Genomic DNA, 26,250 nt, shown 5'->3' with positions numbered 1-26,250 from the left:
CCTATAATGGCTTGTTTCAGACGGAAGCTATACTAAAGTTACATATTAATATAAGGATTATTAAGCAGAAATGGCTAAATAAAAAGTGTTTAATTGTCATTTATGCAAAAAGTCTTGAGCCACCTCTAATTTCTTTAATATTAGGGAAAATGGCACATATGTGTGGTCAGTATTTGGTGTGACCACCTTTATTCTTTAGCACAGTGTGAACTCTCTTAGGATGCTTTCTTGTCACGTCTTTAAGTCACCTTCAGGAATAGTTCTCCAGGCTTCTTGAATGGCATTCAAAGATCTTCTTTCTTCTCCACCACACGAATCCACACACCAACATGCTCGTAATCCAATGCAGGAAAGAGAGCAGCAGGTCTGGGGAGACTGTTCACACAGAGAGAGAAAAATCTCAAAAGCCAAACTCACTCACTCACGAAGTATCACGAAAGCTAGGAACTAACACTAACGTGTCTCATGCAATCATCCAGCGATGACAGGATCTGAGCCCCAGCCTTAAATAGCCATGGAGTAATCAGCTGTGCAATTAGAGCCAGGTGCATGGGCCAAAGGCAGGACCCGACAGTGAGACCGCCCAGGCAGAGCGACAAGGGGGAGAGAAAACCACCATAACAAATGTAGCCTCGCGGGGCCAGCCGGGCAGACACAGGGACCATGACACAATAATGTTGAGGTCCGGGCTCTGGGGAGGCCGATCCATGGCTGATACTGCTCCACTGTGGTATGCTTTGACTGTATTGGCAGTGTGTTTGGGATCATCGTCTTAAAAAAATGAAGCTGTTGCCAATCAGATGTTTTCCAGATGGTTTTGCATGGTGGAGCAAAATCTGATGGCACTTTTCTGTATTCATAATTCATTAATTTTTACAAGATCTCCAACACTAAATGTGGTTTCATCTCTACATCAGACCTGTTGTCACTGATTTTCAGTCCAGGTTCTTGTGTTATTTTCCTTCCTGAGGGTTTTCTCCCCTTTTTTCTCCCCTTCATTAAGTACTGCTTCTTGACAGCCACCCTTCCACTGAGACCATTTCTGATGAGGCTTCAGTAAGCTGAAGGTCCAGATGCATCTTTCAGGTCCCGTGTTAGGTCTTTGCTGTAGTTTTCCTGTCTCTTAAAGACAAAACTTTCGGATACTGTTCATCTGCTGTAGATATCTGTTTGGGCCTGATGCTTCTTTTTTGGTTTTCTTCCTCAAATTTGTTAAGGCTATCCCGAATACAAAATGCCAAGTTTCTGACATAACACTGGTTCATCCCTTGATTTAGGAGCCTTTTTTATATTTCAGTGGTTAAAATATCAGTATTACGTGTCTTAACAAACAAAAAACATTCATCTGAAAATGGTCAGATACAAAGATGGTGACTGAAAATTAGTCAAAAAAGCAGCCAATGTCTGATAAAGCTTCAGAAAGAACTATTGCCTAAAAGCGCTTCAAAAAAATTGTTTTTAAGCCTTCTTCTTTTGTCCTAGATGTTTCTAGTTTCTGGAAAAGTTTTTTTAGAAACTGTTTTTTCACTTTTTTTTTTTTAAGGAGATACTACAAACGATGTTTTTCATCTAATAGCTCCTTGGGAATCACCTTGTTGAAAAAAAATGCTATTTTATTTTATTCATGTCAGAATATGGGATCTTTGGCATCTTTCACAGATTCAACAAAAGAAATGTGAACAAATGATGTGTTTTGGGAAAGGGTGCTCATAGCAAAGTGCCTAAATGGTTCTTTGCTAACTTTTCTGTTATGTGGCTGTTAAGACTGCTTTAGAAAATTACAAGAATGTCAGGCTCACTGGAATCAAAAGAAGGAAACAAGGGGTGGCGCAAGAGTTTTGCACATGACTGTAGCATGCCGAATATTATACACTGTCTTTTGTTTTGAAAGGCAAAACTGTTTGTCAGTCAGATACTTGTGTACAATTCTGTTTCATGTAGTGCATATAAGCTCACTTAGGCTAGTGATGGTGGTAGTGTGTAACCTGGATTTCTGCCATGATATCTGAGTTGTTATTTAACACAAGCGAAACCACTTTGTACCGTGTTTTCGCCTGGATTCTCGTATACAGACTGACCAAGAAAAGCGGCATGCAAAATAAATGATAGTCATACTATAATGTAATGTGTTTATCCATGTGGGAACTGAGTGTAATGCAGTGTTCATTAGTTTTGTGGTGTTCTCTGGAAGCATTCTCTCAGTGTGAGTTGACTGTGAAATGTGATTTTTGCTTGGAATAGATATTTCCCACACAGAGGAACAGTCAAGGGTGCTTTCTTTTTTATAGGCAGTGGTTATTTCTGTTCTGTTGGGAAACACTCAGGCATTCAAGAGGAAATATTCAGAGATGTCTCTCCCCCGCTGTCTCTACAAAAATAAATGCAATTCTTACAGTAGTGTTTTTAAAACACAATTTAAAGCACTTCAGAGAACTGAGGACACTAGCTGAGTCATTTTTCTGCTTCTACCCTCCTTTACTTACCTATTTTTTACGCGCTCTCCTTAAAAGTCAGACATGACTTCAGCTGGTTTCTCTCTTTCTCTTACAGGTCACCACATCATGTCAAACAAATACCAGCTATGAGCCGGTGAGTATGACATGTGCATGCATGTGTTTCAGCAATCTGTGTGTGTGTGTGTGTCAAACAAGACCATTAAGGAAACATTTAAAACTCCTGTTGACCTCTAAAATCCTTTTCATAAATTTGATGGCCCTTCCTAGAATTGTGTCAGAGCCACACACAGCTCTGTGAGGCCGTTGCTGGATGTCAACTATAAAAGCTTCCTCTCATCTCATAAATGCTGTTTGTACAAGGCAAACCAACTCAAACTGTGTCCTGTAGAGGTGATAATAGCAGTTGGTCACAATCACCATGTGACTGGCAGATCAAACCTAGCCAAAGGTAGAAAATTAATATGCAAGCACAAAGAACTATTCAGCCAATATGTCTGCCAGGAGCACTGGGACATTTCTTGGTGTCCTGATTGTTTTGTTCTGCCATGAACATGAAGATGACCTGGTATTCCACTGTAGCAAGCAGTGATAAGTTGTCAGAGTTCAGGCATGAAACTCACACACTGTCCACAGGCAATGACAAGACACGACAGGCAATGCATGCAGTGTCTACTGTAGGGGTTTCTTTGCAGACAGATTGACCAGAAAAATGCATGGTTTGAAAAAAAAAAAGTTAGAGTAGAACGTGAGAAATAACAATAACAAGCTAAAGCTTGTAATACTATATTTTAAAATATATAATACTATATTTTGTATTCAAAATCAGTTTAATTAAACATCTTGAACATACTGGTGGATTAAAAATTACAGAAACATAAAAGGTTAATTTGGTAATATCCAGTGTTGTTAATTTAGGGCAGATGTGCCATAAACCTTAGCTTTAATGGTCATCTGACAAATTTGTTAAGCAATGTATGTGCTGTGATTGGTGTTTCCTGGCCAGTTTTTGCAGGGTGTTTAGCTGTCTCAATGACTTTTCTAAAAGATAAATATTATAACAAGTTTGTTACCTCATAACACAAAACATATACTTGTAACACTGACAATAAAACATTTAAGTCCAAGACGAAATGTGCTTGATGCATTCTTTTCAAGTTAATTGCAAAGCTGCCCAAAATGTTTATCTCATGTTAGTGGTTTTCTTCTTCACTGCCTCTCATGACAAGGTGTCAGTTTACTGATAACTTATCGCTACCTGTGAATGAGTGGGAGTCTGCAAAATCATTGGCACATATGTCCGCCCGCATGTTTAAACATGAACAAGAAGGAAATGAAACCGGGGCTCCGTCATAGTGTGGTTGTGTCACAGGGTCCTTTTTAAGAAATTTTCTAGGCTGTCACTCCTGTTCTCTCACTATGAACTTTAAAGAAGTCCAGACGCTTTTCTTTCCAAGCTCCTTAGACTGTGATGACCTGAATGACTGAGAACCTCCATCCATCCATCCAACCATTCATTTTCTTCCGCTTATCCGGGGCCAGGTTGCGGGGGCAGCTGTTGTAGTCTAGAGATATAATCTCTCCAGCGTGTCCTCCTCCTGGTGGGACATGCCCAGAACACCTCTCCCAGCAGGCGCCCAGGAGGCATCCTTGTCAGATGCTCGAACCACCTTAACTGGCTCCTTTCAATGTGGAGGAGCAGCGGCACTACTCTGAGTGGCCGAACTTCTCACCCTATCTCTAAGGGAGAGGCCAGCCACCCCTCGGATGAAGCCCATTTCTGCCGCTTGTATCCACAATCTCGTTCCTTCGGTCACTGCTCAGAGCTCGTGACCATAGGTGAGGGTAGGGTAGGTACTGTTTATCAACCGGTAAACAGAGAGCTTCGCTTTTACACTCAGCTCTCTCTTCACCACAACAGACCGGTACAGCATCCACATCACTGCGGCCGCTGCACCTATCCATTTGTTGATCTCCCGCTCCCTTCTCCCATCACTCATGAACAAGAACCCGAGATACTTAAACTCCTCCAGTGGAGTGGGCACTCCACCCTTTTCCGGCTGAGGACCATGGCCTCAGATTTGTAAGTGCTGATTCTCATTCTCACCGCTTCACACTCGGCTGCGAACCGTTCCAAGGCGAGCTGGAGGCCATCACAGCATGAAGCCAACAGAACCACATCATCTGCAAAGAGAAGAGATGAGATCCTGAGACCACCCAAGTGAAAGCCTTCCGCCACTTGGCTACACCTAGAAATTCTGTCCATAAAAATTATGAACAGAATCGGTGACAAATGGCAGCCCTGGCAAAGCCCATCACCCACCACGAACGAGTCCGACTTATTGCCGGCTATGCAGACAAAGTATCCTTGAGAGGATGAAGAGCTGATCCAGTGTTCCACGACCAGGACGAAAACCGCATTGTTTCTCCTGTATCCGAGGTTTGACTAGCAGCAACCTGGCATAGACTTTCCCAGGGAGGCTGATGAGCGTGATTCCTCTGTAGTTGGAACACACCCTCTGGTCCCCTTTCTTAAAGATGGGAACCACCACCCGGGTCTGCCAATCCAGGGGTATTGCCCCTGATCTTCACGCAACATTGTAGAAGCATGTAAACCAGGACAGCCCTACAACATCCAGAGCCTTCAGTAACTCTGGGCGGACCTCATCCACCCCAGGGGCTCTGCCACCAAGGAGTTGTTTAACTGCCTCAGTGACCTCACCCTCAGAGGTTGGCGGTCATCCCCTTTGTCGCCAAACTCTGCTTCCTCCACGGAAGATATGCCAGGGGATTAAGGAGGTCCTTGAAGTATTCCTTCCACTGCCCAGCAATTTTCTCAGTCAAAGTCATCAGCACTCCACCCGCACTATACACAGTGCAGGTAGAGCACCGCTTTCCTCTCCTGAGTTGCCTGACGGTTTGCCAGAATCTCTTCGAGGCAGTCCTCCCACACCTGAGTTTTTGCTTCCGCCACCGCTCGCGCCGCATTCCGATTGGCCTGTCGGTACCTATCAGCTGCTTCCGAAGTCCCCACAGGCTAACCAAGCCCGGTAGAACTCCTTCTTCAGCTTGGTGGCTCCCCTCACCTCTGGTGTCCACCATTTGGTTCCGGGATTACCACCACGGCAGGCACCAACTACCTTGTGGCCGCAGCTCTGTGCAGCAGCTTCAGCAATGGAGATGCTGAACATGGTCCATTCGGACTCAATGTCCCCTGTCTCCCTCGAAATGCTGTTGACTCAGGCTCCTTCCCCACCAGAGAGGTGACATTCCATGTCCTGATTGCTAGTCTTGGTAGCCAGGGATCAGTCCGCCAGGATAACTGAGAACCATCACAGACATATTATCTCACTATCCCCTTATCCAGCTTTACGTCAATCATCTTGCTTAATACAAAAAGAAAGTATAAGGATTGCAGTAAAGGGGGTGGCTTTTACACACAGACTTTTAAAAAGCATCCACACATCCTGTGGTGCTTTCAGTAATTTGGTATGAGCTATGCGGATGCTGCCACACTGAGCAGAAGAGGAACGATAGAGAGCCTCAGTGAAAATCATTATTCCCTTTTCCGTTAAAGCTTTCTGTTTTAGAGGATAAAATGGGATTTATGCACTGCGACAACGAGACTTGAGCCATTTTCATTTTAATGAGCTTGAAATTGGAGTTTTCATTCATTTCCACAAAGAATGCTTGCTCAGCAAATGTTAGGTCATGATTAGAAAACCAGGAGAAATACCAATTTGATCATTTCCCTTATTTGTAGTGAGTATTTAATGAACTCAAATATGAGAGGGATCAGTTGGTCCTGTTTTATATTTTTATGATTAAACCACCAATAGTTTGACCAAATTTGGAAGATTCCAGGCTACAATAACTACTTTTCACTTATTTACTTTGGGCTTTGGTCTTTTAAAATCACTGCTGCAGCTTGTTAAACAGTCCTTCGGATTTGTTTACAAAGCTCACTGCAACCTAAGACCCTGTACTTAACTCAGTTAAGAGATTTTCCTTAAAACATGGATCAAGCTCTGTATCTCTGTGCCTCTAATTACATACTTTCTTTTTCTTTCCTTCTTTCTCCATCTCTGCCTTGTTCAGGGACAGACATGCACAATTTAAGAAACTGATTTGAAATTTTAACTCTTTATATACCTTTGAATGCAAATACTGTAAAAACTCACAAAATGTCATGAAATTAGTCAGCAGAGACTTCATGCAATAGGATTTAATTGAAAAGTATGACAAGGAAAACTGGATCCAAACATACATCTGTATTTAGTTTGTCTCAGTTGTTAGTTTGGTCAACCCTAAACACCCAAATACCCTAAAATAAGGACATTTGAACTGGCATCAAAATCTGAAGTAACCTCAAAACAACATTTTTAAAAAAAACGTGACTGATAGTAGATTTTTCGGAGCTAATACTGATGCTAATACTATGCTATTGCTATACTGAACAGAGAAAATTAAGTATTCATTGTTTATGGACTTTCCAACAGTGTTCTAACTTAATATGTAGTTGGCAACTTACCGTGAAGATGCAGATTATCTCCACTCCACCAAATGCTAAGTTGTGATGCTACTCTGCTTTGTGTGCTACAGACTCTCCTGAGAGTTCTGTAATCAAAGGACTTACTGCGCTTTGCTTAATAAACTATAGGATGATGCTATTGCTCAATCACCAAAAACATATTTGTTATGCATTATGCTCCATACAACAGAAAATATTTTGGCAATATTTATGCTAATATGACTATATCTTTGATAGGAAAATGTTGGCTGATTATATAGAGAAATAGAAATGTTATGGTTTTTGTATTTTCACAAAAAATTAAAAACAAAAGAAGGAATAGTTACTCTTTGTGCTTTCAACAGCGGCTGCAATTTACTTTACATTTGTTGCCTATCTTTTTGCTTTCTTGAAGGGTAAAACATACCTTAAAGCCAAATAATCATATAGCATCTGCTAGTTGGGGTCATTGTTCAAAAAATTAATATATTAATGTAAAATGTAAACATTGCTTGTTACTTCTTGGTTCTTAAAAGTATAAGAGAACGTTAATTAGCAATTTGTTTAGCTACACTTTATGTTACGCTTATGGTACTCTGTAACATGATCTGTCTTAATGATGACACACAAAAACATCAATAAAAGGCTGTGAATAAACATGAACAGATAGCAATAAAGGCTACAAGCCTGCCTGCCTTTGTTACCTGTTGAAGATCAGGCTCTGACTGCTGGGCTGGAGTCTGCATACACTCAGCTGAATCGAATTTAATACAGTAATGCATTACATTACTGTATTACAGGCAAATGTAATGTTGCATTACATTGGAACATGTTACGACTGAAACCTACACACACTGAGTGAGTATGGTAGGTGACTGTCACCCAGGCAATAAGTGAGAGCGGGACATCCAGCAAGGAAACCTGGTTCTCACATCTCCTTCTCATCTTTTTTTCTCACCATGTTGTTTCTTCCTTTGTGTGAAAGAAACAATGATTAACCCGCTGACTGTCTCACTTTTCTCTCCAGCCTCCCACTCCTCAGCTGCCATTAAAGCATGTAGATACACCGGTAAGTAACACTTCTTCTGCGTAAGTGTAATGCCAAGAAGACATGCTTTAAAAGATGTTCATTCATAAAAGCTGCTATTGTTATTGCAACAAGACGCTGGAATAACAATCCTCAAGTACATTACTGTATGAAGCAAAACATACACAGACACCTGGATAGATACAGCTATGTACTTTTTTTTCTCAAGGTTCGTGCAAGACCCCTCAGTTCCTGCAATTACAGAAATAGCACAGTTCCATATATGTTGCACCACATGCATGGAACTGAGGTCTGTAGAGAAATGGTTTCCCCAATTCAGTGTTGAAGTACTTGAATCACTTTCACAACCCTATATAACACAAACATAAGCCAAACATTACTGTCAATTATCACAAGCCAGCCTCAGCTATTGTGGCTGAAAGGGAGCAGTCCAACCAGGTTTCATATAATTATGGAAAACCTTCACAGAATAGCGGAGGAGCCGATTAATGCCAATGGCTAAGGTTTTAATTTGAGGCGTCCACATACAGTTTCTCAAAAAATCAAATTATTAAGAAGCAATAAATGTAATAACAATGACTCAGCAGGCACTGAAATATGCTGTGCTTTGAATAGTATGTTTTGAAATAGAGAAACATGTGCAGCAACCTACTGTAGAAACAAATGCTAACTACAGACAATATACAGTGCAAACTGCACACATGAGCTCTGATATTTGCATTAATTCATGTAAAATTACTTATTACTAAATTAAACCAACTAAGGAGAGTCTCCATCTAGTTGTATATTTATTAGCTTTGAATCAATAATTTAATCAGGGAATAATTCTGTTAAGCCTTGATCTCAAACATGGTTCACTTTAAATCTTACAAACTGCAAAAGGTACAAACTGCACCATCCACTACATTTAGAACTCAGTTTATAGACCCTTAAAGACTGGAGCATATTTTTCCAATGGATAATTTCAGACTGCATATGTTCAGATGTTCAGGTTAGCTGAGGTGTCTGTTCTGTGCCACTGTAAATGAATATGTGGTACATACCTGAAATTAAAAAAAAATAGTAAGCTGTAGAGACATATGTTTCTGCCAGTCCACTGCAAATTTTCTCTTATTTGTGCCAGAAATCAATGCCAAGTCCTGGCTAGAGACTAGGCATGCTTGTTCTGTCTGACATTGCTAACAGTGGAGAGTGTAGGCATAGGTGGCGGGGCCCCAAGAACGGAAGAGCTAAAAAAACAAAACAAAGAAAGAACAGAGAAGAACACTACCAATGTAAAACGAAAACTGTTATTTAATGCAAACCAATCCAAAGGTCGCAATTAATTCTTTTTGACTAAAAGGGTTCCTTTGTCTTTGTCTCCTTTTTCATAAGACCAGAGGAATTTTGTATTTCAAAAGATAAAAGCAGAATTCTTACATCCTTGTTTTTCCTCCTCTCTTTTTTTGTGTGTCTTAATGAGTCCATGTCTACATCCAATGTCCCCCGAATGTTTAGATCAGAAGCAGGAGATGACTCAGAGTGGGATTATTAACACAGATCGGCATGTACACACCAGCTTATATAGAGATTTATCCGCAGTTTGTGCCTTGGGAGATAGAATGGAAGATGATTATGTCTAATGTGCTATATGCAAAGAACAAACAAACAAACTAAAACAGACAAAAGCACAAAAACACCGTCAAAAAATGAGAAACAATGACCAGACACATTTTATCTTGCTAGCTAGCTTATACAACGTAGTTAGTGTCCTTTCTATTGCTGTCCAGGAAGTATGATTGAAACACATCCAGAGGTACACAGCTTTAGTTTATCAAGAGCATTCTTTAGTTAGCTTTTTGCATTTGTTGTTAGCTACCAATCTAAGCAAACATAAGGCTAAAGTAAACAGCACATTGTGCTAGCTAGCAACAAATTAAAGTGTGTATTTAGCCACAAGTACTTAACTGCATGCAGAAATTTAGTGTTTAGCACATCCTGAGGATGAAGTTGGTTATGTCTCAGTGTTTTGAGCAGCTTTTATGGATGTTTTAGAGTGCCTTTTTATTGTGAAATTAGGCTAGTGTTGGAAACCATTCCAACAGCTATGAATTGCAGCTCACTACATCTTGTCAAACACAATAAAACAAGCTGCAAACATGTGAAAACCTCCGCCCTCCTCTTATTGTTCAATGTTTATTAATCAGCGATACTTTTTAATATTTTTAACATCATTCTATCAAAATATTTTTTTTTAAAAACTGCATTTAGAAGTGTAAGTTATATTCATCCTGTTCAGTTAAATACAAGCCATGTGTTGCGGCTTCATAGAAATGTCATCTTCTTGTGTAAACAAGCAAGCAACTGAGATTGTGAGGAAATAAGGCATACTGATGAGAAACACCAGCACTAAAAATACAAAGACAGAGGCTACTAATTGTATTGACTATGGTCTTGTTAATCTTTTTAAATTGTAACTATAAAAAGTTGTCACAAACAGTTTGACAGTGGCATACTGGTATTTGGGACTAAACATATACAGTCCCTTCCAGACATTTCCAATAAAAATTGTGTTGTATCGTCAGCTGAATTTGTGATCCTAATGTATCAACCATGCCTTTTGTTTAACCAGTAAGATCTCTGTTGTGGTTGTCATGTATTTTTATAGCATTCCCAGTGTTATCCCATTGTATCAAGTTGCCTTTTATATATTTCACAGATATAGTGTTATGCTTATTGGTTAATATGTTGAGGAGTTGTCATGGTATCCTCTTCTCTCTGTACTTAAATCCTGGAGTCATCATTTATGAGGTTTTCCGTGTATGTGTGGACCAACATGCAGATGGAATATTTATTTGGTTAGTCCATGCAGGATACATGCATTGTGGTTTTGACTCAAAATGCACCATTGTGATTATAACAGAGTCAGTGTGGGGCCTACTGAGGGTCATCCAACGGTATAATGGGGATTTTTGAAATCAGTATTTAGCATGGAAGAGTGGATGCACAGATGTAAGCTCTACCTAGAGAAGAATCAAACATAATTCTAACAGACAGAAAATGTTATAAGGGACGATCGTGGCCCAAGAGTTGGGAGTTCGGCTTGTTATCGGAAGGTTGCCGGTTTGAGCCCCGGCTTGGACAGTTTCAGTCGTTGTGTCCTTGGGCAAGACACTTCACCCGTTGCCTACTGGTGGTGGTCAGAGGGTCTGGTGGTGCCAGTGTCCGGCAGCCTTGCCTCTGTCAGTGCGCCCCAGCTGTGGCTACAATGTAGCTTGCCATCACCAGTGTGTGAATGTGTGTGTCAATGGGTGGATGACTGGATGTGTAAAGTGCTTTGGAGTCCTTAGGGACTAGTAAAGCGCTATACAAATACAGGCCATTTACCATTTTACCATTTTATTTTTATTCCACACTTTATGTAACCTGTTATTCCATGCTGTTGACCATATTCTTAAGGGTAGTTAGGAACAAACATTTACAGGACCCAGACACCACACAAGCACACAGGATGGTGAAAGATATGAGCCAAGAAAAGCTGCAGGGGAGAGAGGGGCAGTCAGATATAATGAGAGATAATAAGACCAAGGGAGGAGTAGTTCCAGAGAACAGAAAGTGGGTGGGAGGGAGGAAGAAAGATAGAGAAAGTAGGGAGAAGACAGCTGAGAAGGAACGAAGAAAAGGAAGATGCATCATGATATATTACATAATCGCTGAACAGGCTCGGCACAAATGGAAGGGACTCTAACATCTTGACCATGAGGATGTTGGAGAGAATGAACGATTAAGCTTTGACCACCTGGATAATCAGTTGAAATCCCAAAAAAGAATGAGATGTACAACACCAAATTTTTCTTGGATTCTTTCGATTTTATCAAAAAGCCTGGTATTTGCAGCTTTATCGTTGCTTAGAAACAGAGAGCAGTGGGTCCTCGCCATGCCTTTGGTCAGCACCATTCGAATGCATTTTGCCAACCTGCTTCCTGGCTGGAGGTGTAGTACTGGGTTCCAATTTGGCAAGGTAGGCCACTCCCATGGAATAAAGGTTTTTTTTAAATTTATGATTAAAAGTTGTAAAATAACTCAACTTAAATTTCTTAGTGCCTTTTAACCTATGTGTACTGCATTCAGTCTTCTCCCACTATTTCTCTATGAGATACGTATATTGTAAATATAGAAATGAATTACTCAAAAATCTTTCTAAAATATTTTTAAACTGAGAGGAAAATAATTTATTTGTGATAATAAGATAAGTAGTAGTCTGTGGTAAAATGACAAGACAATCTCAACCATTAAAAGTATTTAAAAAATGGAAAGGAACTAAAAAAGGAATTTGTCGGAAATGTTAACGTTTAACAAATTAATGGCTAAGCATTAGAAAATTGAAAACAAAATACATTAATTACAAAATACATTAACTATTTATGTATTTTTAAATATATAAAAAATGTACAGTGTATAAATATCTAATATATAAAGTATCTAAATATACACAGACACAGGTGTGAATAAACAATTGGCCTATCATGGGTGGGAAACCAGAAGGCCAGAAGTAAAACAAACAAACAAAAAACTGGGTTACAGAGTATATAAAATAAAACAAAACAAAGTAACCAAATGTCAGTGTCTTACAAAAAAACTTCACGTCATCACAAACATGATGAATGAATTGGTATAGCAAGACAAAAGTACATATACGCATTTAAAAGTTCTTAACTTACAGTAAAAACAAATTTGTTAGCATAACTGAAATTAAACTGAAGCTCCTCCTGAAACAAAAGCAATTAAAAGATTAGAACAATAAATCAAAATTAGTACATATGAAAATTAGACTATTACTAGATTAAACTGCATGTTAATAATACAGATTAATACTCCATTCCAGATGCCTCGAAACTAGGTCAGAACTTGGGAGTGACATCTCTTAAGAGTTCTTGCAAGTTCCAGGAAAAGTGATTATACGTGTTTTTTTGCACTTGAAAGAACACATTTAAAGATCTCATTACTGTTGTGCTTATTTAGTGAGCCAGAAATACAGAACAGATTAAAAGTTTAGTTCTACTACAGTTTACAGTCAGCGCCACCATCTTGGATTGCTAACTCAAGGTATGCTAGTCTACTTCGACTGTCCAAATGGGAAATCTGAGTGAAGGGGGTCTTCTGCAAAAAATGTGCAATTAGGGACTCAATTGCAATTTGGAACTTATGATTTCTTACTTAGTCAGGAACACACCATAACAGCTGAAAGAATACGACAGATAAACATTTAGAATTGCCCAGATGCCGAGCTGCTAAATGGAATAGTGTCTAAAAATCATGGATGAATGTTTCAAATTGGAAGTTATGGAATAATAAAACAGATGAATAAAGCTGAACTCAACACATTTAAACATAAAAGGTGTTTAAGAAAAGCTTTTTTTTTCAGTCTATTGGCGCTTAGGAAACACTTGGATAGAAAAAAGTTGGGAACCACTCTTCTCCTTTATATTTATAGTAGAAGCAAGATTGAGTCAAAACACATTGCATTGGTCATGCAGTGGCTGTGGCTTGTGTTTTTAATAGTGAACATCAATAGAGAGCTTGGGTACAGATGTAAGTGTGAGGTAGATGCAAAACCCGGTGTCACCGGGCAAACAGTGAACGTTAAATCTCAGAGACGTTTACCCCACTTTACATGCAGATTGACTTTCATTTATGTATCTACGTTGCTGCAGGCTAACAGATTGTCCCTGTGATGTGACATATAACATCGCAACACTTGTGAAGCCTTGTGTGAACAGGCTGTTTCATTTTGCAAACACCATCGTCCGTGGTGCGTTTAGCATCTGGTTCCTGTCAGATCACTTAGAATTATGTGACCATTTTGGCTCATTGGGGTGGGGGGTTGCATTAGCTTTTTCTATGGGAAGCCACTCGCAAGCAGTAAGAAGAGCCATGGGAGCTCCATGTTTAACCTTGAGACACTTCTTGCCAACATCACTTATTTAACCTCTTCAGCGGTGAAGCCGAGCGCTCACTCTTTATGCCAATGTGGGGGGGGAAAGTAAAGTATGTCACAGATGATGTCCGCGGAGATTAATTCAGCAGTCGTTTTGTCTTTTTGGATGGCTTCATCTTCCTGACTCACACAGAGTTATCCCCTCAGCCGACAGGCAGTAAGAGGAAGAGCCAACTCTAGCATCTATTATGCAGCAATTCCTCGACAGTACAGCATATTTAGTAATATTTTCCATCTGCAGCCCTGTCACAGTGAAACAACCTGTTCTCACTCTTCCCTCTGTAAATATCTGGGTAAAGGACAGGATAATTAATTGTGTGCTCGAGTCTTGACAAGACCCCAGTTCAGGATGGTTTTCTGTTAAAACACTCCTCGTTTCTCATACTTGTTTTTTTTTTTTTTTTTTACACCTCTTATACTTTTTCGTTATTCTTTGTCTTCTTTCTGTTGCTCGGTTTCTTTTGTCAAGCGTCTTGGTTGAATGCCTTCTTTTGTCAGCTGCTTCTTTTACTTTTCATCATTCTGTTTCAGATGATTCTTCTCTCTCCATCTTTTCATAGCAGTTTCAGTTTTGTGTCTGTGATCTGACTTTTCCCTAATAGCTTATGTCAGACTGTAATTCAATAAAATCATCATGACTACCAGATGGAGTTTGCTTATGAATCATTTTCCTCCTCTGACTCCCACCATCTGCCTGTGTGTGCCTGTGTGTATGTGCTCACCAGGGATCTACGAGGTCCTGCAAGAGTGTGGAGATAAGGCAAAAGCAGTCGCGGTAAGAAAGCACCATCACACAGCCATGTTGTATTGTTGTTCACACTGCTTTCATTAGGAGAAATAAGGGTTCCATAAGTGGAAAAAATTTAATCTATTTTTTTCTACAATCTAAACAGCATGACTTCTAAGATTACCAAATTAGTCTTTAATAAGCTCTTTAAGTCATTACAGTCCTTGATTATTATTAATGAAGATTAGAAACTGATTGTTTGTGCTGGGTGTGTAGGAATGTAAATTTTCACTCCATATTCTCCGCTGTTTGTCGTTCTTGAAGCATGGCTGTTTCTCATGCAGGGCTTTACCGTATGTCTGCTGACCAAAAACAAAACAGAACAAAAAAACTGCGCTGTTTGGCCGGTGAAATAGGTTGCGTAATATTGGAAGAGGTCATGTCAACAGTCACAGAAGGACTGAAAATCTTTTCCTTTCCAAGAAATATAAGAGTGAGCTGCAGGAGTTTACATGTGATGAAGTGGATGTTTGTGATAAACTCTGTTAGCTAATCCCAGAGAGAAATCAGAGAGTTCAAGAAATGTTCTCACAGCAGCTGCAATCCTGCACTCGAATAGAACTGGAAAACTTGTGATTGGTGCTGATAAGGTTAAAAGGTCAAAGCATCCTTTACAAGATGTGTCCTTCTAAATTGAGTTGCCTCTTAAAGATTTCTGGCAACTATACAGTAACTATGTTGAAACGTACCAGTATATTTTATTAATTTATATTTGTATTTATCATAATGAGATGTAATAAAGATGGTCTTTTTCCCAAACACAACAAAAATGTAATTTTACAACAAGTCAGAAACTGCATGAAAATGAGAAGCTGGGATGGAGATGGTTGCAAAGCGGTTTGCACCGGCAGCTATAACTGTAGATAGACTAAAATAATTACCTACAGTGTGCTATGTAAAGCTTGGCTGATATTAGCTGTTTGCCGATGCACTGGATTTGGCATTTACTGTGTCTACTGTGTACAAGCAGCTTCCCTATTAGCAACAGAGTGACTTAAACTTCACTCTCGCCATAGTATGGACAACTACACATATTAAATATTAGAGAACAAGGATATGTTTTGTATGTTTCAAATGGAAAATAAATGGTCTGATGTTTGTGATTTCTCAATTATCAAATATTGGTATCATTCTTAAAAACCCTTTACTGGTTGGGGGTCTAAGCCTGTATGACACTATATGACATGTGACAAACTCAGTAGGGTTTGCAAATGAATATTGCAGACTGAGCTTAACTCTGTGGACTCTGTGATTGAACTCTGATCAGTGCAGATCTATCAGATCTATATACAATAGAGTTGACCATTCCCTTTGAAATCACAGCTTATGTTGCTTCGAAAAGAACTTGTTGCCAATCAAAAATGTAAAATGGTGCTGTGATATAAAATCTGCCACTGCCAAGCTTCAAGACCTTCTGCACCTTCTACCTCTGCAGGAGTCAGAGTGTGGTTCAGGCCATGGAGGAGAGCTATGAGGTCGACCTGGTCTACATCACAGAGAGAATCATCTCTGTCTCTTTTCCCGCTGGGGCCGAGGAGCAAAGCTACAACACCAACCTCAAAGAGGTGGCGACGATGCTGCGGTCAAAGCATGGCGAGCACTATCTGGTAAGAAATACCCTCAGCTGAAACTGGAGCACAGGACTGTATTGACACTTTTGTTTGCTGTTCGTCAGGTTTTTTGGAAGATGGTTACAGTATATCCTTGAAAACAAAAAACAAAGATTTTCTAAAATGCATCACATGTCCATAAGTTGCTTTGATATACTCTCTTCCTGATTTCAGGTGCTCAACCTGAGCGAAGGACAGAGCGACTTAACAAAGTTAAACCATAAGGTACAAACATGACATATACTGTATATTCATGGTTAGGAAGAACAAAATTCGAAAGCGAAAGCTCATTTGATGGATAATCATTCTCAGGTTCTTGAGTTTGGCTGGCCGGACCACCATGCGCCAGCACTGGATAAGATCTGCAGCATGTGCAAGGCCATTGACATGTGGCTCAATGGAGACACACGCAATGTGGTGGTACTGCACAATAAGGTAAGGCAGAAAAACAAAGTGTAAAAACATCTGTTATAATGCGGCGGTGATGTGCTGGAACATTTATTGGCTGGGCATAGAGATTGTAAAGTTTCCCTCTAAATATGGAAATGTGATTATTTTTTTCATTGCTGATCTCATAAAATCAACATAATTTGTAGTTATTCAGTTTCATAGCTTGACATAAAACATAGTCACTGTGAAGTCACACATTGAGCTATGGACTACTGTTTTAAGCTCATCTAGCTGAAGGTCCGTTAACCTTATGCCGTGGTGAAACGTCCCCACTGAACATGTGAATTTAATCAAAATAATACACCGTGATCACATAATTGGGTTTCACCCAAAACTGTTATCAAGACAGTGGCTTATGAGCCGGATGAGCTACTGTATCACCGGTGTTCTTATTATGTATTCTGGTTGTCACTGTTTTTAACTCATTCACTGCCAGCCATTGGCAGTGAATGAGTTAAACCCATTGACTCATTCACTGCCATTGACGGCTATAGACGTCAATGGCAGTGAATGAGTTAAGGTAATCAGAAGTGAGCATAATTGGGCTAGAGCGCTAACACTTGGCTAGCTTTGGATAACTCTGGCTTGCTTGGTTAGCAAGCTTAGACTTTAGAGATACACAGGGATATCTTATGTATTAAAACTTCTCCAAAAGGTAAAATATCACAAAAACAATTAGGAGTTTCAATTTACTTTTTCAGCTTTGATAGGCAAGTCTAGTAAATGGCATTCAACCTATTTCATAGCCACCAGTCATTCAAAGTATTAAAATTTAAATTGGTTACCACCAGTAAAGATGTTACAAAAGGGAAAATTAGCATTAATTTAGCATTAAATTCTGCTAGTCATTTTAACTATGGCTGGTAACATGGGCATGTACAGGAATTGGCTGCTTGTGAAGCGAGCCGAAAGTTGAGAAACTACAGTTTCTTCATCTTTCAGCCTTGGAGGCTGCCGATTGTTTAGCTCTCACATTTATGCAATGAATCCTCTGTTGTTTCAGAGAATTTGCACATGGTATCCAGATAAAGCAGGACAAGCAACAAAGTTTATGCTCGAATTGAGCCAACTGCTTTAACCAAGCAGAATGATTAAACATTATTATTTATATATAGCTCCAACTTTTGGGTTTCAATTACACGTGAAAATGCTTGAAGACCAATTTATTACCATCGAAGGGGGATTTGTTTCTTCTCTGTTTCTTGATCATTAATTCAATGATCCTTTTGGAATCTTCCCTAAGTCCCATCGGTTTTCTTGTTACCCATCTTGACTCTTTATATCATTTAAACAAGCCCTGTTTTGTGTTTCTTTCACAGGGGAACCGAGGTCGAACGGGTGTTGTGGTGGCTGCTTACATGCATTACAGCAACATATCTGCAAGGTATCAAACATGTCATGATCAGACACAGCCTAAAACGTGTTAAAATGTAGTTTAAAATGTAGTGTTACATATTAGATTGCATTGGTGTTTGAGTTTAAACAGAGGTGAAGATTTTAGGCTGTCAGCACTGAAAAAGTTTGATCTGCGTGCTTTGATCCTTTAAATCGAAGGGTTATGTAAGGACAGGAGCAACAATCCATCACGGTTAGACCTTGCAGTCTGGGACTTCAGCAGCCTTGAAAATTAAACAACGATGTGATTATAACAGCTAAACACTCGACTCTGGCCAGCTCATTTTTCTGGCTCTGTGAGAAGAAACGCTCTGAAAATGTCATCGTTCTTTAATGCTACCAGATGTTAATAGGTGGGAGGGTTCCTGGGGGAATGAAAGCTGCTTCATAAATGATGAAAGCTGGGGGGTATTTCTAAATCTCAGCAGGTTTTCCAAAATAAAGGCTGTTCTCCTTGTTGTTTTGTAATCTTCAAATTGTTCTGTGGTGAATGATAACATCACTTACCCAGTTCTTGTGTCTCTAAGTGCTGACCAGGCACTGGACAGGTTTGCAATGAGGCGCTTCTATGAAGACAAAGCACTTCCTGTGGGTCAGCCATCACAGAGGAGGTAAGTTATTACCTCACTTCCTATTGACATCTGCTATGAGGTGAACTAGTCTGAACACTGTAGCACTTTGCCCACATTTCCAAAGGACTCTTGCAGCCCATTTAATACTGATGCTAAGGCTCTGAAGGGTTAGTAGAGGATTCAACACTTCTTAGTATTTTTACACAGTTCTACTGTACTTGAGCACTCATAACACTTTATACAACATGTCTCATTAACCACAGCATTTAGGTCAAATGCTTTCTAACATTCACACACATTCACACTCCGATGAACGCATCAGAGAGCAACTTAGGATTAGGACCCTTTCCTAAGGGTGCTTTGAAGTGGCCAAGGGTTGAAGCACTAACTTTCCGATTAGTAGAGTAATAAATCCATGTTTGACAGTTTTGTCAAAATTAACAGAATTATGACCATCAGATTCAAATTCTATATACCACTAATAAGAATGCCAATAAGAAACTAGTTACCTGTATCTAAAAATAGTGCAATTGCAAAACTCAACTCCAGCAGACAAGGCTATAGCTACAGCCGTGAAACTGAGATTCGATTTTTGGATTTTGTTTTTGGAAAAAAGGGAAGAAAAAGTCTCAGCTCCATGCTTTTAATAGTGAGTGTGTTAACTTAATCTCTCCCATTTAGATTTAGAAAAATTCTACAGAGGAAATTCTTTCTATTTTTTTCCGTTTATCACCAATTTTGTTTTAATTAGGGTAATTAAGAGGAAACAGCACCAAGAGAGGCCATCTATCTTGTCTTGTCTGTCTGAGGAATTCCACTGGTGTCTCTGGGGAGGCTGCAAGGCTTGCTGACAGTACATTCTTGTCTTTTAAGCATATCAGAGCATATTTTCTGTGACTTCATCTACACTTTTTTGCAATACAGTGGTATAACTCCAAACCAGAGCCAGTCAAACCAATCAAGAATGGTTAAAAAACATTTGAGCAATTTATTTTTTGTTGTAATTTTCACTCAAGGGACACTGTCTTCTTGTTCTCTAAGTCATAAATCTGCTCCTATTACATTATTAGCTGCCTTTGCATATTAGGCAGGGAGGTGCTAAAAGGCTTGACCCCTCTCAGTTTCCCTTCTTCACATGAGAAGATTGGTGTCTTGATCTGGGCTTTTCAGAAAGGATGAGCAGGAAAAAGGTTATGGGGGATATGCGAAGGAACACAGGAAACACCAGGGGACTTAACACCACTTCATTTAAGCTTGTGAATTAGTCAGCCAGTCATTCTTTAACAGGTCTATAGGCTTGCCCTCTGCCCCGCTGCTATTTCCTGCTTTGGATATAATTATCTCTGCCCCCAGAGACTGGCAGCATTATGGTCTGGAATGTGTGACATTAACATCAAGAGTGGGAGATGATCTTAGGCCGCTGCTTCCACGAAAGCCAGTAAAAGGCAGGATTAAAGGTGTTCCGTGTAGCACGGAATCAATAAATGATTAGTGTGAAAATAGTAGTATGCAGCAGAAAGCACAGTGAACGTTTGTGTAGAGGATTGGAAGTGTTCTGATTTAAGTTATGGGACAAAACATCATTAATCTGTTTTATGTGCTTTTCTAGTTGTTCACAAAGAACTTGAATGGAAATCACAGGAATAAGGGTCACAGTACAGTGAAGTGATGGCATTAGCAGAACCCCACATACCCCAGCTTTATCTTACTCCTGTAACTTTCAAATTGGAAATCTGTCTGGCTAAAAATATAGACTCACTGGTCACTTTGCTAGGTGTAACTCACTAGTACCAGTGTGGACCGCCTTCAGTTTTTCTTCATGGCATAGAGTTAACAAGGTGCTGAAAACACTTCTCAGAAGATTTCCGCCCAAATTTATATGACAGCATCAAACAGTTGCTGCAGATTTATTGGCTGAACATCCATCATGTGAATCTCACACCCCAGAGGTGGTCTGTTGGATTGAGATCTGGTGACTGTAGAGTTCATTTGAGAAGAGTGAACTTACTGTTAGGTTCATGAGTTTTGTGACATGGTGAGTTATCCTGCTGGAAGCAGAAATTCAAATCAAATTCAAATTCAAATTCAAATTTTTTTATTTGTCACGTACACAGTCATACACAGTAAGATATGTAGTGAAATGCTTGGACAACTGCTCGTGACCTAAAGAAAACAAAAAAGGAAAAGGCTATGAATAAGATAGGAAATAAATATGAAAAAATAAAAAGGGTAAATTTAACTAGGAAGGAATAAAATATAAATTAAGGTTAAAAATGAAATAACTGTACAACACAAATTAGAATGAAGGGTAAATTTAACTGGGAAGAATAAGATAAAATATATAAATTAAAGTTGAAAATAAAATAACTGTACAACAAAATACACAATATAGAACTATATAAGAATGTATGAAGAAATATAAATAAATATATACACAATAACAGCAGCGTGATTTAAGTAATGAAGTGAAACAATGTCCAGAATGTCCAGTGTGTGTAAGAACTGTATGTGTGGGTCAGTACTGTGTGGTGGTGTGATTGAGAGACCGTATCGCCTGCGGGAAGAAGCTCCTCCTCAGTCTCTCTGTGTTGGTCTTCAGGGAGCGGAATCGCTTTCCTGACCTCAACAGAGAGAACAGTCTGTTGTTGGGATGGCTGAGGTCCTTCACGATCTTCCTGGCCTTGGTCCAGCACCGCCTGCTGTAGATTGAGTGCAGGTCAGGGAGCTCGGAGCGGATGGTGCGCTCAGCTGACCGCACAACCCTCTGTAGAGCTCGTCTGTCCTGCATGGTGCTGTTCCCGAACCAGGTTAAGATTTTTCCCGTCAGGATGCTCTCTATGGTGCACGAGTAAAAGTTCCTGAGCACCTTGGAGGGCAGTTGGAAGCCTCTCAAGCGTCTGAGGTGGTAGAGACGCTGACGGGCCTTTTTCACCACGGTGTTGATGTGACAGGACCATGACAGGTCCTGCGTGATGTGAACTCCGAGGTATTTGAAGCTGTCCACTCTCTCCACTGGGCACTCGTTGATGACAGGGGTCTGGTAGTTCCTCTCCTGCTTAGTGCTGAAGTCCACTATCAGCTCCTTTGTCTTACTGACGTTTAGAAGGAGGTTGTTCCTCTGGCACCAGTTCTCCAGATTCCTAATCTCCTTCAGGTAGGCCGTCTCGTTGTTATCAGAGATCAGGCCCACCACGTCGGTGTCGTCAGCAAACTTGATGATGGTGGTGGAGCTGGTAGTGGCCACACAGTCATATGTGTACAAAGAGTACAGCAGGGGGCTCAGAACACACCCCTGGGGGGCTCCAGTGCTGAGAGTGGTGGAGGCTGAGACATGTCCGCCCATCCTTACTGCCTGTGGTCTGCCAGTTAGGAAGTTGGAGATCCACTGACACATAGATGAGCTGAGTCCCAGATGCTCCAGCTTGGTGGTGAGTGTGGAGGGAATTATGGTGTTAAATGCAGAGCTGTAGTCTATGAAGAGCATTTTAACATAATTCCCCCTTCTAGTGTCCAAGTGAGTGAGTGATGTGTGGAGGAGATGAGAGATGGCATCGTCTGTGGAACGATTTGGACGGTAAGCGAACTGTAGTGGGTCCAGTGTGTCTGGTAGTGAAGAAATGATAAAGTCTCTGACCAGGCGTTCAAAGCACTTCATCACTACTGAGGTGAGGGCTACAGGGCGATAGTCATTGAGAGAAGCAGGGTGGGGTTTCTTCGGGACAGGAACAATGATGGACTCTTTGAAGCATGTGGGGATCACCGACTGAGATAGAGAGATGTTGAATATCTCAGTGAACACAGGAGCTAGCTGGTATGCGCAGTCTCTTAGGATACGACCTGGGATGCCGTCTGGTCCTGCTGCTTTCCTGGTGTTCACTCTCTTGAAGGCTCTCCTTACTTCATGCTCGGAGATGACGAGCACGTTTCCGGTGCTGGCAGTATCTTCCTGTCTGCAGCCGTTAGCGCCGCTAACACTAGCATTGTTGGAGTCCTTAGCTGCAGCCTCGAAGCGAGCATAGAAAGTGTTCAGCTCGTCTGCCAGAGTCACGGCCGCGTTCGTCATACCAGTTGTTGGTGCTTTATAGTCCGTTATTGTCCTTAGTCCCCGCCACAGGCTCCTAGAGTCACTCTGTTGGAGTTGTGACTCTAGTTTCCTCCCGTAGCGCTGCTTCGCCTCTTTCACCGCCCTCCGCACGTTATATGACGCGGCTTTGTACGGGTCCATGTCCATGTCATGAGTCCTGTGTTGTAGGCAGCGGTGCGGGATCTCAGAGCGTCGCGGATGGTTTTATCCACCCACGGCTTCTGGTTGGGAAACGTTGTGATAGTCTTTGTCTCCACGGTATCATCCGCTAGTTTCCCGATGAATCCCACAACCGCTTCCGTAAACACGTTGACATCATCATCGGAGCTGTTTCTGAACATGCCCCAGTCTGCGTCATCGAGTGCGTCCTGTAACGCGGCCACCGATTGATCCGTCCAGCGCGCGACCTTCCTCTGAACCGGAACTTCCTGTTTCAGCCTTTGTTTGTATTTTGGGATGAGGAAGATGGCGGCGTGATCAGATTTGCCAAAAGGAGGGCGGGATTGTGCCTTGTAGCCGTCCTTGACCGTAGTGTAGCAGTGGTCCAGTGTCCTTTCACCTCTGGTGGGGCAGGAGATGTGTTGATAAAAGTTCGGCGCTGCGCGTTTGAGGTTGGCGCTATTAAAGTCCCCCGTCACAATAAGCGCAGCGTCCCGGTGTTGTGTCTGGTGCTGTGTGAGTGCCTCATGCAGCTCGCATAAGGCGGTGACCGTGTCCGCTTGTGGTGGAATATAAACGGCACTTATAATGACCGATGTAAATTCCCGAGGTAGATAAAAAGGACGACACATGATGGACAGTAGTTCCAGATTTGGTGTGCAGGAGCGTGTGAGAGGAACAACGTTCGCACTGTTGCACCAGTTGTTGTTCACCATTAAACACACGCCGCCTCCCCTTGACTTCCCCGAGTCCCGTGTCCTGTCCATGCGGTGAACCGAGAAGAACTCGGCCGGCTGGATGGCGTGGTCCGGCACCGCTGGGTTCAGCCATGTCTCGGTGAAGCAGAGGAGATTGCAGTCCCGAATGTCTCTCTGGAACTTTACCCTGGCCCTGAGGTCGTCAAGCTTGTTCTCCAGTGACTGGACGTTGGCGAGCAGGATGCTAGGCAGAGGTGTGCGGTGTGCACGAGCTCTCAGCCTGTTCCTGACGCCGGCTCGCTTCCCTCTAGGCCGCCGCCGCTTCCCTTTGTTCTCCCTCAAGATCTCACTCGGCCAGCTCGGATCCGGAGTTAAAAACTTCGAATTGTGAGTACATTGTAAACCAATAGAAACAAGAGTGTCACTGTCATACCTAATGTACCCAATGGTGGTGATTTTGCCGATTTAGAAACGCTGAAAACTAACTTAAAAAACAAAGACAAAGAAAAAGTGGTCGGAGCAGTCGTGACGGCAGCCGACCTCACCGGCGCCATCAAATCAAGGAGAAATCAGAAGAAATCAGAAGATGGTACACTGTGGTCATAAAGGGATGTACATGGTTAGCAACAATACTGACCATGTGAATACTGACTGTGGTGTTTGAACAATGCTCCCGTGGTACTAAAGACCGCAAAGTGTGCTGAGAAAATATCCTCCACACCATTACACCACCAGAAGCCTGAACCGTTGATACCAACGAGGATGGATCCACGCTTTCATGTTGTTTACATGACCCTACCAACCAAATTTAGATAAGCATGTCTGGCACCAACAACCGTGTTCAAAGTCACTTAAATGATCTTTCTTCCTCATTCTGATGCTCAGAAGTTCAGCAAGTCATCGTGTCTAAATCACTAAATGCAGTTTTTTGCTGCCATCTAATTACCTGGTTAGAAATTTACATCAACAAATGGTGGAGTAGTTGTACCTAATATATCACTGAGTGTATCTCTGACATTAGTAGATTTTTTTTAGGTTTAATTTTAATATGCACAATGAGATTACATGTAATTAAATGTGCTATATAAATACAATTGCTAGCAGCATGAGTTAAAAATCAACTCAACAGAAAATGACAAAAAGACATTGTAATGGCACTGCCTCATCCAGGACCTTCATCACAGGATGTTTTCTTGTTATAAGACAAAATGTAATTATGTGTCATATCGCACACACACATATATGGCATACTTACAAGCCTTTGTTAATCTCAGTACTGCTAACATGGCGTCCCAGCTCGGTCTAATTGAATTTCACAGAGGCAAAACCATCTGGCCACTGACAGCAGAGCAAGGAAGGCGTGTGCATGTGGCAACCCTGCGGTCAAGGTTACGTTCGGTACCATCATCATTATCATCATTAACAACCAGACCACAGTAACTCAGCAGACCCCCAACTGGCCTCCGTACACATCAACTCAGTGTGACGTTTCCCAAAGTAGATAAAGGCTGTTTAACGAGTGAAATTGTGTTCTGGCTGTTTTGTTGGAGCTCACAGGCGGTAAAGGTGAACCGCACCGAATGAGCAGGATGAGGATTTGGCGTGTAACTTAGCCAGGAGGTGCTTAGTGGGAGGATAAAGTGATGTCTCAACAAGGAATCGGCTGTTTGCCATGAGATTTTGTGAAGATATTCATGATCCCCAGAGAGCATTTCCCCGTAATACAGGCAGTCTTCTAACATTCATTCTATTGTTCACATCAGGTCCAACGAATCCCTTTATCAAAGGTTTGTTCAGTTACAAGTGACTAGTACCGATAACAGAAGACTTCTAGTTCCAAAATAATCCATCCAATCTTTTTACTTCTTTGGCTGCACAACCTTAACACCCGACGCTATCACCCTTAGTCTGCTGTTTTTAGTTTTTCATTCCCTCTCTTACTTACACTCTAAAGCATTTACATGCCTTGTAATAATAACATGTCATTATGGGTTTTTCTAAAGCATTGTTTAAAATAAAGGCCTATGAAAATTCAAGTGAATGGAGAGAGGAAAACCTGCAGTTTTGTTATCTGTCCTCATCTTTAAGCTTGATCTGTAAAGACTTTGGGACTGAGTGCTTACTTTTCATTGTGTCCAGGTATGTGCGATACTTCAACGGCCTTCTGTCAGGACACATAAAAATCAACAACAAGCCTCTGTTCCTGCATCACGTCATCATGCACGGCATACCTAACTTTGAGTCCAAAGGAGGTGAGCATCTACCAGTAAAGCGTTATACAAATACAGGCCATTTACCATTTACCACTGGCAGATTTTTTTAAATGAAAATTTTAAAAAACTAGAAAAAACTGTTTTTCTTGAACACATTTCAGATTTCTTATTTATATCACTTCACAGGTTGCCGTCCTTTCCTGAAAATCTACCAGGCAATGCAACCAGTCTACACGTCAGGAATATAGTATGGGAATTTTTATTCTAGTTCAGCGTGGTTTGTGTTTGAATTCA

The 26,250-nt window shown here is 41.0% G+C and overlaps 1 protein-coding gene across 4 annotated transcripts in view; it reads left to right on the top strand.

Annotated features, from left to right (window-relative positions):
• The window catches only part of LOC146608094 (tensin-1-like), a 71,555-nt gene that overhangs the window by 9,549 nt on the left and 35,756 nt on the right, over window positions 1-26,250 (top strand). For 3 of the 4 annotated variants that reach the window (XM_085348323.1, XM_085348322.1, XM_085348321.1), the window contains exons 2-11: window positions 2,551-2,589; window positions 7,991-8,032; window positions 14,714-14,763; window positions 16,211-16,382; window positions 16,560-16,610; window positions 16,698-16,820; window positions 18,155-18,219; window positions 18,758-18,841; window positions 25,883-25,995; window positions 26,143-26,203. In XM_085348323.1, the coding sequence (XP_085204449.1) occupies window positions 16,233-16,382; window positions 16,560-16,610; window positions 16,698-16,820; window positions 18,155-18,219; window positions 18,758-18,841; window positions 25,883-25,995; window positions 26,143-26,203 (647 nt within the window). In that variant the 5' untranslated portion in view covers window positions 2,551-2,589; window positions 7,991-8,032; window positions 14,714-14,763; window positions 16,211-16,232. Of the gene's footprint in view, window positions 1-2,550; window positions 2,590-7,990; window positions 8,033-11,988; window positions 12,012-14,713; window positions 14,764-16,210; window positions 16,383-16,559; window positions 16,611-16,697; window positions 16,821-18,154; window positions 18,220-18,757; window positions 18,842-25,882; window positions 25,996-26,142; window positions 26,204-26,250 lie in introns of those variants that run through there. The other variant, XM_085348324.1, reaches the window with a different exon arrangement.

Source organism: Diplotaxodon limnothrissa, linkage group LG23 (genome assembly GCF_057381915.1).
Source record: "Diplotaxodon limnothrissa isolate DT_005_m linkage group LG23, D_limnothrissa_male_GT1.1, whole genome shotgun sequence".
Classification (NCBI taxonomy): domain Eukaryota; kingdom Metazoa; phylum Chordata; class Actinopteri; order Cichliformes; family Cichlidae; genus Diplotaxodon; species Diplotaxodon limnothrissa.
This window is presented reverse-complemented; position numbering and strand designations above follow the sequence as displayed.